This window comes from Macaca nemestrina, chromosome 8 (assembly GCF_043159975.1).
Source record: "Macaca nemestrina isolate mMacNem1 chromosome 8, mMacNem.hap1, whole genome shotgun sequence".
NCBI classification, from domain to species: Eukaryota; Metazoa; Chordata; class Mammalia; order Primates; family Cercopithecidae; genus Macaca; species Macaca nemestrina.
The window spans coordinates 25,825,789-25,842,095 of record NC_092132.1 but is presented as its reverse complement, the minus strand read 5'-3'; the positions used below and the strand labels follow the sequence as shown (position 1 = coordinate 25,842,095).

The following is a 16,307-nucleotide window of genomic DNA, read 5'->3' as shown; positions in this document are numbered from 1 at the left end:
CATGTTGGTGTGCTGCACCCATTAACTCGTCATTTACATTAGGTCTATCTCCTAATGCTATCCCTCCCGCCTCCCCGCTCCCCATAATAGGCCGCGGTGTGTGATGTTCCCCTTCCTGTGTCCAAGTGATCTCATTGTTCAATTTCCACCTATGAGTGAGAACATGCGATGTTTGGTTTTCTGTTCTTGCGATAGTTTGCTGAGAATGATGCAAACCCTCTAATTTATAAGTGAAATAAAAGCCAAATAAAACCAGAAAAAACTGAATGTGTGATTTATTATGTTTAAGATTGGTTTATAAGGCTTAAATATATCTGTCATAGTTAACAGTTAACAGCAAATGAAGGCAACTTTACAAAATCAGTGTTTCCATACAGTACAGGACTAAATGTGGCAACTGTGCATTGGAAAATTACTATTTCCTCAATGCAAATATCAAATCTGCAGCACCCTTTAGAAGCTTCCACTAAAAACTCAAGCTGCAGTATTTATTACAAGCTCTACTCAGAACACAAGGCTACCTAAATCAAGCATTAGAGAGAAACAGTGGAGTCATTCAGGCATAATATGTCAGATTTGGTACAGGATTAAAATACTAACATTTTTAATGTCCTGGTTTCAAATTAATAAATACAAAAACAATATAAAAATATACAACCAGTTGATAAGACTGTACTGCAGCTGCTCAGAAAGTTAAATCTCACTCTCATACGTATGCAGGTATGTCTTGAGTGTCAGGATTTCTGGGTAGCTGCGGCTGGTCTTTCGGAAGAAGTCCAGGCTGGTGAGATGTTCAATGTCACGCACCCGAGCTGTGTGCATCTTCATGAGTTCTTCTACCCATTTCGACTCATCCTCTGAGCTCTGCAATGGAAACAGAACGAAATCAGAATCAGAATTTTCCAGAGGAGTTTCCCCAAATGGTCAGTTTACTCCAAGTCCACAAATGACCTCTGTGCACTCTTGCACACAGAGCCAATGCATGTTGATCCTTTCTGGCCTCCCTGCCACTCTACCGCATTCCTATTGGTAACGTGCCACAAATACCTGCCCTTGGCTGCAAACATTTTCAACAGCAATTAACTGTACCAAATAAACGAGACATGTGGTGTCAGAGGGCATTTGACTCAATAGGTTCTCAGAACATAAATCAAAATTAGGAAAACCAAAGGCCCTAGAGAATTCCGTAATTTGTTTCTTTTCCAAGCTGTCAAATTGCAATATTGAGCACAGAGTACAAGTAATTTGGAATACGCTTCTGCTTCCCAAGGAAAGTGAAGAACTTAAGCCTAATGCACAAAATTATGTGTGTGTATTCCTAGTTTTTCAAAAGAAACTGCTGTATCAACTACATCATCTACTAGAATGCATAAATTGCTATTTGAAAAATGAGGTCAACTCAAAGCCGCTCAGCTGATACATCTGGCACTTTGGGGCCCAAGAGGCCAGACTTGGAAATGAGGCTGTACTATTTTTTGGCTATGAGACCTTGGTCAAGCTACTTGACTTCTTGAGACCTCAGTTTCTTCCTTGGTTCACAAGGATAATAATGCTTACTTCTGCAGCTCCCTGGGAGGTAGAGAGGAGAGGAAGGAAGAAGGGGGGGAGAAAGGTAAAGCAAGGAAACGTGGAAGAAAGGAAGTGAATCTCTGTCCTAGCTGCTTGCCAAAAACTGCCCCACTGACACAAGTTTCAGATGAAAGACATTCAGACGTCCTACATCAAACAACTTATTTCATGTCTAACTTGAAACTAAAAGGTAATTCAGGGGAAGCAGTTCTTTGCATCTCAAAAATAGCTTCTTTCATTATTGTGGGAAGTTAAGGGAAAGAGTGAGATCTGAGAGCCCTGTGAATATGGAGCAGTGTCTACTTTCATTAGCAGACATTGAGCGGGAGGGCCTTTGCAAGTAATTCCATTCACAAATGCCTCTGGAATTGCAATGGCTTCCAAGAGCCCTTCTACAAGTTGAAGGGTGGCTGCATGTCCCAGGTCTGGGAATATTCAGACATGCCCTCATCCAACTCTTTACCACTAGTGGTCTCAATGAACGATCCACCAAAGCCCAAGAACCTGCAATGGGCTTTCTCGGAAAGCTCCAACCCACACAGACCTGGACAGGGAACTGCAGCAGCTTGTGCCAGTGCTAAATATGTTCCGGGAGGGTGTTGGTTCAGGAAGCTGATGCCTGGCCATCTCAGGCGAAATGAAGAAAGGGGAAGAAATTGCTTTGCAGGCTGGGGAGGTAAGAATTTTAACCTTCATGTCCCACCCTCCTAACCCAACCTAACCAAGATCTCTGCGATTCACAGGAAAGGAAAGACCTAAATATAACTCTACCCACAATGGTACTGACCAGTCCTCAGTGTGACCCTATAATTAACGAAGTAGGAGGTCTCCAGATGGGTCAGGACCCCCTCAGAGTAAGCAGGGCAAGCATGAGCCTGTATTTTGAGAGAATTTTCATATTCAGCTCATTTGTTTGATTTTTCAATGGTCAGTCAGTCCAATTTTTCTTTGTAAATGCAGTCATTTGAATGTGTGGACAGGGGTGAAAAGGTTTTTCCTAATTTAAATGATGGCTAGCTGGGATTATAAGAATTCTGCAAAAACATCTGTCTTTTGCTATTTCTTTCCTTGGGAAGTGATTTGCCAATTTCGCTGGAGAGGCAGTCTCTTCTGGTTCTCACACCCTGAAATCTGTTCTATAATTCATCATTAGGAAATACTAGCTATGTGGCATGTGAGGAAAGTATCTTCTGCCTTGATATTAGCTGGCCATCCACAGAAGCATTCGCTGATGAAGACTGTGCTGCAAGATGCAAAAATAAGACAATTCAAATAAAAGTACATGAATGCCAAAGTAGGGAGGATAGGAAAGACTTTAAAAATAAATCGCTTAGAATATTAATGCAAACAAAAGCACAATCCATGAACTTGCTTACTGTCTTCCTCATTATGGACATTTATTCTTCACCTGTCTTTTCTCCCTGACTTTCTCCCCAGGTTTCTGAATTCAAGTCCCAGCAGTCTTAAGGTAAAATTCACAGCAAGGACAGTTTCTACATGAACAGGTGACCCTTCAGCGAGAAGCATGCTGGCTGTGAACTCTATAAGAAATGCCTTCAAACTCTGTGCAGAGTCAGGAACCAGTAGGGAGAGGAAAACCTGTGAGGACTTCAGTGGATTTCATTTTTCAGGCATAAAATTTAGATCAATTATAGAACATCCTTTGCACTGAGTTTAGAGCAGTATTTTTTAAAACTCCCCATCACCAAATTCCTCTAATGACCAAACTTGAATATGTATTCCCCAGGAATCTAGGTACACCTTAAATGACCTGCTATACATGTGAAATACCTTTGTAGTCTTTTCATCTCAGAACTGTATGGCAATTTTTATTTTTACCCCATAATACAACTGTCTAATGTTTTGCAAGAATTTCACCTCCCCACAAGTTTCTAATAAAATTGAAGCTCGGAGAATGTAGATCATGTTATACGGAGGCACTACATCCACCTGGGGCTCTTGTGGTTGTAAACAACCAAAATTGAGAGGGTCAAGCCAGTAAGTTGATAACAGCTTGTCTCTCAATTGCAGTTTCTACATTTCTCTACCACCCATTCCATCATTTATAAAACCCTATGGATCCTTCAAGTATAATATTGTTGTCTTCCATCCTTCCTTTTAGATCTCCAAGACCACAATCCCAGTTCAAGTTCTCTCTTGCCTCACTCCTGCGAATTTTGCCAAAGCCCTTTGAGCACCATGTTTGGCCTCCTCCATTTCAAATTTATCTTCCTAAAGCAGAGCCTAAAATGTTGCTCTTCCAACTAAACATTTTCCTTGGGTACCTAATGCCTGAATAGTAAGAAAAAATTCCTAAAGTCCCAAGGTTCTACCTTGGAAGTCTGATAAATTGGAAAGAGGCTGGGCTCTTGGAGTCAGAGGTCTTAAATCTAAAGCTCTGCTCTTCTGCTGACTAACCAAGTAACCAAACATACTTTCCCCTTAGTAGCTATAAATTTCTCAACATTTAACAAAATGTTAATGTTTTTGTTAAACATTAACAGGGGAGAGATCATATATATACATACTTGCCTCATACTGTGATTATATGATTATATGACTAGAAAGAATATATAGAGAGGACCTGCACAGAATTGGATCACAACATGTAATCAATAAATGATAATAACTACTACTACTGCTCTTACTATCATGACTGCTGTTGTTACTATTACTACTACTACTTTTTTAAAATTTGAATCCAATCAACTTTTAAAATCTTTTCTCCCACTATTTGCCCTCGTTTCTAATATTCAGGCAAAACTTAATTCACTTTCTGGGATATATTTAAACTTTCTAATCTTCTTCTACATTCATAGCCTCAATCTTCACCCATAATTGAAGTCACAGATCAAAAACTATCTTGCCAACAAAGCTGATCATCTCTATTGAAGCTTATGGCTCCTTACCTTTCAGTGTTGCAATTTCCATATGTGTTTTATTTGTTGACCCACTCTGTGGGCTGCCTAGGAATAGTGACTATGTCTAACACTCTTGTTTCTCCTAGAGTACCTTATACAACTTAGGAATTTGAGTAGTACTTGTTGACTAAAGATTATCTTCTGTAGATTACATCTCTACTCCTTCTATCAAGTGAAATAAAAGCACAGACTATTACTTCTAAAATCAACCTTTGAGCACAGACTTTCCATCAGATTAAAAGGACCTGAAGATTTTTCTATTTGTCCCTGAGTGCCAAGTTAGTACTGAGCCAGAAGCATATAGCATGGCTCCTGTCTTCCTCCCTAGTGTTTTCATGATGCCTTCCTGCATCCCAGCTGTCTCCCCATAGGATGAGTGAATCAGGAGTCATCTGTGCTATCTGAGAAAAGCATGACTATTACACCTCCATCACAACTAGTAGCAAACCTGATTGGTAAGGTATAGATTTCTTTCTTGCTTGCTCTTGCTCTGTGTGTGTGTGTGTGTGTGTGTGTGTGTGTGTGTGTGTGTGTATGTATTAAAAAGTTTTCATTATGGGCCGGGCACAGTGGCTCATGCCTGTAATCCCAGCACTTTGGGAAGCCAAGGTGGGTGGATCACCTGAGGTCATGAGTTTGAGACCAGCCTGGCCAACATGGTGAAACCCCGTCTCTACTAAAAATACAAAAATTAGCTGGGCATGGTGGTGCCTGCCTATAATCCCAGCTACTTAGGAGGCTGAGGCAGGAGAATCACTTGAACCCAGGAGGTGAAGGTTGCAGTGAGCTAAGATTGAACCATTGCACTCCAGCCTGGGTGACAGAGCTTAAAAAAAAAAAAAAAAAATTCAATATGCAAATTTTCAAACATCCAGAAAAGTGAAGTAATATAATAAAGTTTCATGACCTCTTACCAAGTTTCAACAATTATCAAAATTTTGCTAGTTTCGACTTTTTTTAATAAAATGTTGTCATTCTCCACTTTCTTTTGTAAAATGAAAAACATTTGGACACTTATTTCTATTTCTCAAAATCTTACACATTGATAGAATTATGTTAAATGCACACATACATTGAAAAATAAAAAGCCATTAGAAGGCAAAGTTCCTATGTGTTAAGCAAAATTCTGTCTGGTTCCTTTCTTTTTCTGTTTAGGGTGAATGCTTTATAATAAGTATGTTCTAGTTCAATGATGGAAATACAAAGTAAGAAACGAAGGTGAACTATGGAAGCAAATCCTAAAGGACTCTCTCTGTAAACTCACATTGCAGCTCTCCTCGTTGTCAGGCCGGTGAGGCAGGATGAAGGAGGACACGGAGAGAGGGCCATCACACTTGTCGGCAGGCTGAGTGAAATCCAGACAGCTGGTGATGATGCTGTAGTAGTGAGTTGGAACAGGAATGGAACTGCCTTCCACGTACCTGAAACAGGAAGGTAAAACGGAGTCACAGTTGATGAGCTGATGTTGAAGCTTCCTTTTTTAAATGGTGACCAATGAATATTGCCTGAATCACTAAAATTAATCCCCATTCAATTGAATCATTTTTCACTTCTAAGCACTAGCCCACTTCTATGTCTTTGAAGATAATGTTTTCTTTGCCTGAAATCCCCTCACTCCTCAACCCGGCAGAGTAAGAAAGATATTCTAGGCAAAGAAAATGGCTTGATCTAAGAATTGGAGACAGGTAATGGTGAATAGACCAATGCGGTAGAAATGAAAGGCTGGAAGAGTCAATAAAAGCCAAATTATGGTGGGTTCTGAGTGCCGGGATGTGGTAGTAATGCTTTGTGCTAGGGAGTGTCATTAATTATTAGATCCATGTTTCAGGAAGATAACTTTCCTAGAGTTGTATAAAATGGACCACAGGCAAGAGACATTAGAGCTAGGAGAATAATGACCCTTTCAAACTACAATGAAATGCAGAACTTGATACAAGGAACTCATTTACCAAAGGAAGTACTAAAGACTGAGTGCTAATGATGGACCTAGAGGTATAAAAAATATTTTCCAGTACAGATCAGTACAGAAATTCATAATTCCTTGCCTGGTTTTCTATTATCTTAATTTTATTCAGTTTTCAAGTATTAAAATTATGATTGAACTACTAATTTTGGCTAATAATGATCAGCAATAAAATAAATGTGCAATTTACACAAAATTTCTCTTCAGAATGACTGGAAAAGCAGTAAGATAATGTCTAACTTATTTATCTGTATTTATAAAATAGCATTTTATTCTGTAATTATCTCTAAATCACAGTTAAACCCTCTCTTACATTCTGGGCTGCTCTCTGATTGTTTCATGCTTGTATAAAATTAAATAACAACATTCTGAATTTGTCAACAAATTGTCAACAAATTTGTTGACAAATTCAGAGTGTTGTTATTTAATTTTATACAACGAAAATACATCCCAATCACTCTAAATCTTGCCTTCTCCACTAGACTGTGGGGTCCCTTATGAGCACAGAGAATGGCTTTTACATGCCCAACAGCACCAAAGAGACAGAGACAACCAGATTCAATCCAAGTCCATACACACTTTCCTACTGAGAGGTACTGACTCAGAAAATCTAAGGGATTCTTAAGTCCCACCCAAATAATGAAGACAAGTGGGAATGGTCATCTTCCCATTGAAGAGCTGTGGAAGAAATGACTAAATAAAATTAAATTCTTTGATACATTTTTTTCATAGAACAAAAAAGTACATTTATTTACCACAAAACCCAAAATTCCATTCCAACCACCAATGCCCATTTAATCAAAAGAATTTAAAAATTCAGACTGGCCGCAGTGGTTCATGCCTGTAATCCCAGAACTTTGGGAGGCTGAGGCGGGTAGATCACTTGAGGTCAGGAGTTCAAGACCAGCCTGGCCAACATGGTGAAACCCTGTCTCTGCTAAAAATGCAAAAATTAGCTGGATGTGGTGGCGCATGCCTGTAATCCCAGTTACTCAGGAGGCTGAGGCAGGAGAATCACTTGAACCCAGGAGGCGGAGGTTGCAGTGAGCCGAGACCACACCACTGCAATCCAGCCTGGGCAACAGAGCAAGACACCATCTCAAAAAAAAAAAGAATTGAAAAATTCAAAAAATTGAAGAGGTGTCATCTCTTTTCTAGTACATGAATATTTGAAAAACTTCTTGAGTGAGATCTTGGGACTTAAGACTCACACAGAGTAGAAATGAAAGGCTTACTGTTTTATTTTGTCCTCTGTGTCATGTAAGCCATCATAGTCATAGTCGAAGATTGGCCCACTTATCACGTTAACTCCATTTCTTTCGGAAGCATATTTCTTCACCAATACCCTTTGGAAATAATTCCAGATCCCTGTGCAAAGACAAAAATTCCAAAAATCAATTCTTCATGAAGAAAACTCCTTACTCTGGCCAAATTCTCTCTAGGATGCAGGCTACGAGCCAAATGTCACGAGCCAAGAGACAAGAGAGCTGTCGTGATTCATGAGACGAATCCATTTTATGTCATTACCAGTGTGTGTGTCATTTACAAACCAGCAAAGGGAACAATGTAGAGCTATGAAACAATGGTAGGGGAGTTTAACCTAGTCCGAAAGTCAGGAAAGGATTCCCAGATGAAGAGGCTCCCAAGCTGAGATCTGAAGCATGAATAAGTAGGTGGTGTTTCCCAAGCAGAACATGCCAGGCAGAGGGAACAGAATGTGCAAAAGAGGAAGCAAGGTATTTCAGAGTAGTGAAAATAAGGCCTTACTCTTTCTTCTCATCCTTCATATCTCATCAATATGCTAGTTTCCAGGTTTAAGCTTTACCCCTGACCTTTCCTGGAGCTCCAGACATGTTATCCAACCACCTACCTCCTAATGCACTGGAATACCTAATATTCATGTCAAGCAAAATATTATCCAAACGGAATTCTTAATGTTCTTTCCTAATCCTGCCCCAACCCTCGCCTTCTCCATTATAATAATGGCTCTGGCACTTACCCAGGTGTTTGGGCCAAAAGCCTAAGAGTCATCCTTGCTTTCTCTCCTTGCTATAGACACATGTGAACAATTCCTGTCAGTGCTGTCACCAAAGTACATCCCAATTATCCCAAATCTGACCACCTCTCATCTTTTCTCTGCTCTATCCTGGTCTAACTTACATCCTCTCTGAAGTGAACGATCACACCACAAAAGACTACTCCCTGGGCTCCCTGTGAAACACTTACTTCCCTTGTACCTTGTAGCCCACTCCCCCATATAGTAGACGGACGGATCCTTTCATATCATAAGTCAGATCTTCTCTTTCTCTTGCACATGCACACACAAACACACACACACCCCACCCATATCCAACACTCCAGATTATTTTTCATTGTAATTAGAATGAAATCCCAACTCCCCACCATGGTCTTTGCCTACCTCTGTGACTCTACTTCCTACCCCTTTCCCTATCACGCACAAGGCTTTCTTCCTGTCCCCTAACTTTGCCAAACTTATTTCAGGCTAAGCTTTTGCACTTGCTCTTTCTTTTGTCTGAAAAACATTACCTGATCTGTGCATGTCTGCTTTCTCCTCTATAATTCATTTCTCACTTTCACTGTCATCCCCTGCAGAGAACTGCCTTGTCCCCTCTGCCTCTAATTTCCATAATGGCCAACAAGAGAGGCAGAATGGAAACGGAGAAAAACAAGAGAATAACAGAAGAAGACAGGACAGGCAAGCAATGGGTTGGTTCTGAAATATTAGATCAAATTTGCCATGCTGTCTTCAACATGGGGGTCAGGAGCTTCTGGCTGTTAACCCCTCTTCCCTCCCCTTATTAAAAAGCACCTGGCCATCCTTCTTATAGTGATTCAATTGCTCTTCATGCCTTCTGAAACTCTGAAAGACAGAGCAGCCCACAAGAGCCAAAATACCTTAGATAATTATTTGTAGTCGAGAAAGAAGCCAGACAGTAAGAAAGGTTATTTCAAATGTTAACTTAAGCATTAAGAAAAGACGGAGAGGGAGAGAAGGAAAGAAACAACAATGAGAACAGTCAAAAGGCCAGGCCCGCAGAAATGTGGCATGTGAAAAAACCAATCCCCTCATGAAGAACAGCAAGCTCTCTGTGAAAGGCCTTTTCCACACCAGCCTCAGGGTGGTACCGTGTGTTGCCTTGATTACCATTTCCATTTGGTCAAGAAAACACAGCAATAAAGAATAAAGAAATCCAGGGAACCCTGATTTGCGGAAATTAAATGAAGCTGCATTCTGTGTAATATTGTGATAAATGTAACTATGTGAGTTTCTGAAATGCTTCTCAGTTGGGTCTGAGAATAAACCAAGAAACCTTTTAAAAGCATACTTTAATTTTTCACTCATAAGCAATAAATTCTATCTTTGAATAAACCTTCATTTACTCACTAGGACATCAAATAAACATTTTCTTCTCTAAACCGTGTGGCCCTTTTCACCAATGTTAAGCTGCGGAGGCCCGCCACTGTAGCTGACACTCCGCAATCACCCATTCCTATTTTGAGACTCCCTTTCGGCCCAGAGAGATCTGTAACACAGCCTGAATCTCCTCCATCAAGTGGAAGCACATAGAGGTGCTTCCTTTTCCTACCTTTCCCATAACGATGTAAGTTCCGTTCACTGCAAATGTACCGAAAGGTGGTAAAAGCTACTTCATAATGCTTACTCTATCTTTGAACACATGGATAGATAAAAGGATGGGTGGATGGATGGATGGATGAATGGATGGATGGATGGATGGATAGATGAATGATGGATGGAGACATAGATGAATATTTAACAGAAACAAAAAATGCAGTGCTTTCGCCATTGGATAATTAAGTCAGAAATCCATATAAACCTTAGAGGTCATGCAATTATATCTCTTAATTTTACAAATGAGAGGTTTAATGACATGTCTATGATCACACAGCCTGTGGTCACACTCCAGGAACTTGGCTTTTTGGGCCCGAGCTCATTGTGCCTATACAATTCTTGACTTCACTAGCATCAGGAAATATTTATGTCAGGTACAAAGAAATTACAAATGTTGAAATAAAATAATTGGTACAGGACTAAAATCATCTGAAATAAACACTCTGATGATTCAGAAGACCTTTTTGGCTCTTGCTGGGTTTCAGGGCCAACATTCAGAATGTGTCATCACCCCAAGAGGAAGAGGTGCTACTGGCTTTTACTGTAATGCTCACAAATAAATATAGATGCTGTTAAATATCAAGTGGCCTTCAGAATATAGTGAAGATCCTTTTTAACATTAAAATAAGAAGCATTGAAATAAAAATAACAACCAGATGAGAAGAAAAACACAAACTTGAGTTAGTTCACTTTCTACCATGCATGACCTGTGGTCACTTTCTGTGATATCAATTTCTTAATTATAAACCAGGGATAAACTACCAGCCAACCTTCCTCACAGATTCAAATTTTGAATCAACAGTAGAAAGTTTACATGAAAGGTCCTCAAAAATTATAAAGGTTAAACACATGAAAAGTATTCTTATTAAAATTAACAGAGGTAGAAAAGGTAAGGGGTAAATTTAGAAATATTTATTTTCATAAATAGCAGTGTATTCGGTGAATATTGGACTTACGTTTGAAAGCAGGATACATTGGAACCATATTGGTTACAAGGAATGCATCATATTTAGCCTCAGGTGAAGAGCTCAGATCTAAACATTAGGAAAACAAATAGTATACATTGCTTACCAAAATCTACATCAGTTAAAAAAAAAGCGGGGGGAAGGGAGCAAGCATTTTCTTAAATGGTCCAAACAACATGAAGAAATGAATCTACTCCTTTATTCCTACTCCTAACTGCCTTATACAACATCTCCTTACTCCCCTCCCACTCAGTCTCTTCTTCACTCAATAGCTCTCTCCCAAAAGCCATTTGCAATGTTTTTTTCTTACTATCTACTTCTTGAGTCTACCAACATTATGTAAAATAACTCCTTGATTTCATCAGTGCCATTTAGACTTAAAAAAAAAATCATCAAGGTAATGAGAGATGGTTTAAGGGCTTCAGATTTTTTTTTTTTTTTAAATATGGAATCTTGCTCTGTCACCCACGGTGAAGTGCAGTGGCCTGATCACAGCTCACTGTAGCCTCAATCTCCCAGATTTAAGGGATCCTCCCACCTCAGCCTCCACAGTATCAGGGACTACTGGCGTGTGCTACCAGCTCAGCTAATTTTTATTTTTAAATTTTTTGTAGAGACAAGGTCTTGCTATGTTGTCCAGGCTTATCTCAGACTCCTGGACTCAAGCAATCCTCCCACCTCGGCCTCCCAAAGTGCTGGGATTACTTTGGGATTTCAGTGTTGGCTCACACCTGGCCTCAGGTAATCTTAAGAGATCCCCTCTACAGTATTACATAAAGGACTGGTGTCTTAATGATTCACTGTTTCCTTTTCAGATTCTCACTTAAAAATGTAAGGCGGGGACACAGAAGATTCCCTTGCACATTAGAATTGCCCTGGAGAATTAGATTTTTTGAAAGCGAGTCACTTTTCGGCTGATTTTGGAAGGATCCCATAAAAGTTCATTTATATAATCTTTTGAGCACCCTCTCTTGAAGAAAACCCAAGCCACAGAAATTCTAAATACCAAGATTGCACAATGTGACATCCCTCTAAAGGCATCAGATCTTGATACTCTGTAACTTACAAGGAGGAAAGAGGAATCCATAGGACATCTGCTTATCATTTTTGTAGGCCAAACAGTTCTGACTGAAACTTGGAGAAACACGGACATCAGGCCGGACGCAACTGGTCAGATGGTCAGGAATGCCGGAAACCTCAGCCTGCACGGGAGTCAGAGGCACTCAGCAATGCCGTGGCTCTGTTATGAGCAGCCGAAATCAAAACCCCTCTGGCTTCTCCTATAGCTTGTATTCTGACAGTCGGACTCCTTTTTAAATTTTTTATATTTGATAGTCTGACTTCTTTTTAAAAGTTCTTAATTTTAAGTACCGTAAGTCACAAATTTTCAAATTTTTTTAATCAACAGAACTCTTTATCAGTCTTAAGTAAAACAATATAGAAAGCAGAACATAAAGCAGAAATCCCACTGTTGAAATAATAAATAGAATCTCATCAAAGATAACTTATAAAATAACCCTCTTAGAAACAATATAGACATATCTCCTCTAAATAGACCATGTATCTATATGTATGTATTTGCGTGTGTATAGAATGTACAAAAACATACATATGTGTACACAGTACAAATAAACAACAAATTGTGTTTGGGGCACTAGAAGTGTTCTCCTCCTTTGTATTAAAAAATTTAAAATATGCTTCAACTGCCAAGTAACATTTTCTAATTCCTGATATATACCTATTTATCTCATCTTCATCAAAACTGAAACCCCCAACATAAAACTTTTATTAAAAAACAAACCAGGGCCAAGTGTGATGGCTCACACCTGTAATCCCAGCACTTTGGGAGGCTGAGGTGGGCGATCACCTGAGGGCAGAAGTTCAAGACCAGCCTGGCCAACATGGTGAAACCTTGTCTCTACTAAAAAATACAAAAAGCAGCCAGGCATAGTGGCACACACCTGTAATCCCAGCTACGCAGGAGGCTGAGGCAGGACAAGTGCTTGCACCTTGGAGGTAGAGGTTGCAATGAGCCAAGATCAAACCATTGCACTCCAGCCTGGGTGACAGAGCGAGATTGTCTCAAAAAAAATAAATAAATAAAAATTCTTGATGGTCTAGAATTCTGTTTTTATAGCTTTTTCTTTCAGCACTCTAAAAAGACTATTGCACTGTCCCAGCACTTTGGGAGGCCAAGGTAGACAGATCACCTGAGGTCAGGAGTTTGAGACCAGCCTGACCAACATGGCAAAACCCCATCTCTACTAAAAATACAAAAATTAGCCAGATGTGGTGGTGTGCATCTGTAATTCCAGCTACTTGGGAGACTGAGACAGGAGAATCGCTTGAACCTAGGAGGCGGAGGTTGCAGTGAGCTAAGATCCTGCCACTGCACTCCAGCCTTGGAGACGTAGCAAGAGTGGGTCTCAAAAAATTTAAAAAAAAAAAAAAAAAAAAACAGATGCTGATAGTGGGGGAGGTTGGAGCGGGGTGGGTGAATATGTGGGAACTCTGCACTTTCCACTCAATCTTGCTGGGAAATAAAATATGCTCTTAAAAAATAAGGTCTATTAAAATAAATAAACAAACCTTGGCGGTTTCCGTAACTATTGGGCAATGACTTAGGCAGAGTAAGAGAAAATAAAAGAATGAGTGATCTCCCTTCAATGTTTAACATATTCCCATGCAATTACCAGAACACGGAATAAAGACTAATTCAAAATATCTGACAATAAATCCAACATAGGATTTCTCTCATTAAGAAAAAATAAAATATTTTCTAAGACAAAATTCTGTTAAGCAAGGAATCATTGTATTAACGTGAGGAATATAATAAAATGAAGAATATAAAATCCAATGTTCTCAACGACCTGTTTGGAAACAGTATATGATGTCCAGAGTGGCATTAGGAATATTTCACTATAACCACTTTCAAAGTCAGTGTGATATAAGATATCATATCTAGTCCGATAAAGCACTGCAGGCCGCCCGTAGAGGAGGTGTCTCTCTAAGAAAGAAAAAAAATAAACTGTGTTAGATGTGTATTAAATTTTACATCAAACGTTAAAGAAATACTGGAAGAGTCAAGTTCCCTAAAATGTGCTAGCTTACTTATTAATAATATAGAACCTTCTCCTTAATTTAATCAAGTTAGTTTTCCTAACATTTTTGTGGATTATCTGATCACCTAAGCATGGGTCAAGCCTTACAGTTATCAAAACCATAATGTAAATGCTGTATTTACGTAATGCTTTTTTTAGCTGAACTAAATTTTAGTTCAAATTTACAATTTGAACAGAAAGGAAACATTATGTAATACATTTTGAAATGATTCAGCTGAATGGAAAGCCAATAGGATTGGATTTTTGTAGAATTAATTATTTTGACCCCTGAAGAGGCTTATCGGGTTCATCAATGATTTAATTAAGAAGAAGGCACACGTTGATCATTATATGCGTACTGCAACTCAAAGATGCATTCCTTCAGCACAAAAAGTGAGTAGTAATGAGCATTTAAAGTAAGCAGCTTTGTCATACAGAGGAAAACTCTTTAGGTAAGGACTTAAAGGAACATGTATAGATAAAATAAGTGGGCATTCAAGAGGGTCTTCTAAGTACAGAAGAGGGAAGTTCATCAGTTACCAAAGAACTCAGTTAAGACCCCCAGTGCAGATTCAGACCTCCAAAGGAAAGCTCTCTTCTTAGGGAAAAAGGTCTGAAGCTTCACTCTTTGCAGAAGACGAGATGAGAGTTCAGTATACAAATCTTCATTCCACACTCTGCAATAAATACCTGGAGCTTGATCTGCCCACTTTGGATAGGCTAAAGTCAAAACTTCCATAGATTCTTGGAAATTTGGGGCCCTACAGACCAAAATATTTAGAGATTGAGGCTTAGGCAATTCACAATTCCTTAAGTGATAAATTTTACAAAAATTTCTTGTACTACTTTTTCTACTAGAGAAAATCAGTTCTGAAAAACACTTATTAAATAATGTATACATGTTGCTTTAATTAAAGTCTTACCATTCTATGCAAGTAATGGAGAAAACTCTTCGTAGAATTTTTGCAAGACCCTCCCAAGTACAACTGCGAATTTGAGACAAAGCGGCCCACGCTATTACAACACAAGCCTGTTCTGGCTAGTTTGGCTGCTCCAGCATTGCAGTAAATGTAGAAGCCTTAGTTAAGCTGCCAAATTTGGGGACCCACCCCTAAGGATTAGAACATAATCTGACAATATTAAATAAATGAAATATAATAAACAAATAAAACGCCAGCAAATCGTAACAGTAGTACTTAGGGGCAGTAAAACAACCCAGACTTTCCTTCAAAACTCAAACCAAACCTTTTCTAGGTTCAAAATTTCCATTAATGTTTTCCTTGTTTTCATTTCTGCTGCCTCTGAATTTCCTGGTTTCAGCTGGAAGCAGAAGTATCAAAATTCTTTGAGAAGCTATTCTCTTTTTATCATTTAAGTTTTCATGGTTACCACACACAGTCCTCCAAACTCAAATTCAAGCTTGGTGTCTAATCTATTCCATTAGGGGACAATAAAATAGCAGCCATGTTCCCATATGCAATACCCATCCCTAGAGCAACCACCAAACAAGACTCTTGGACAATCTATAGTCTCCACTAATTCTGGCTCTTCCTCTAAATTCTCCTCATTTCTAAGCAGTCAATGTGACACTCTATTCCACAAAGGCTAATATATTTGCAACACTCTCTTCACAATTGTTGTTAGCAACATTACACTATCATATATGCTATTTCCTTTCTCTCTACCAGAAATAACTTCTCCAGTCTTTGCCCAGTCTGTCACCTGTTTCCTTCCAAATTTATCGATTATTCTTCCTCATCAAACATTGAGCACCTTGGTTGTGCCAGACCTTGGTTGTGCCAGACCTTGGTTGTGCCAGACGTTGGGTTGTAGAACGGAGGTACTGGGCAAAGATGATTAAGATAGAGCTCTTACCCTCAAAGAGTTCACGAGTCAATGGGAGAGACAAACATGGCACAAATAATAGATGCCGTGTGGTCTGCACCATATCAAAGATAGTTACAGAGTGTGATGGGAAAGCAGAGGATGACGAATACTGGAAATGGGGTGGAGGTGGCATCAATAAAGTCCTTTATGGAGCACATGAAGTTAAACCAGGCTGGCCCCATATTCCAGTTTTACGCCTGTTGCCCTAGTATAATTGTTAATAGTGTCCCCTTTCACTTTCAAAAGTGT

General features: G+C 39.3%; 1 protein-coding gene across 10 annotated transcripts in view; it reads right to left on the bottom strand.

Moving 5' to 3' along the window:
* Nucleotides 1–258: 258 nt before the first annotated feature.
* LOC105468526 (ectonucleotide pyrophosphatase/phosphodiesterase 2) overlaps nt 259–16,307 on the bottom strand; it is a 118,439-nt gene continuing 102,390 nt past the window's right edge. For 5 of the 10 annotated variants that reach the window (XM_011718744.3, XM_011718745.3, XM_011718748.3 and 2 more), the window contains 7 exons: nt 15,417–15,491; nt 13,941–14,077; nt 12,137–12,272; nt 11,062–11,139; nt 7,689–7,821; nt 5,755–5,911; nt 259–864 (listed from right to left, as the gene is read on the bottom strand). In XM_011718744.3, coding sequence (XP_011717046.3) covers nt 694–864; nt 5,755–5,911; nt 7,689–7,821; nt 11,062–11,139; nt 12,137–12,272; nt 13,941–14,077; nt 15,417–15,491 — 887 coding nt within the window. In that variant the 3' untranslated portion in view covers nt 259–693. The remainder of the gene's footprint in view (nt 865–5,754; nt 5,912–7,688; nt 7,822–11,061; nt 11,140–12,136; nt 12,273–13,940; nt 14,078–15,416; nt 15,492–16,307) is intronic. The other 5 variants (XM_011718746.3, XM_011718747.3, XM_011718749.3 and 2 more) reach the window with 1 other exon arrangement.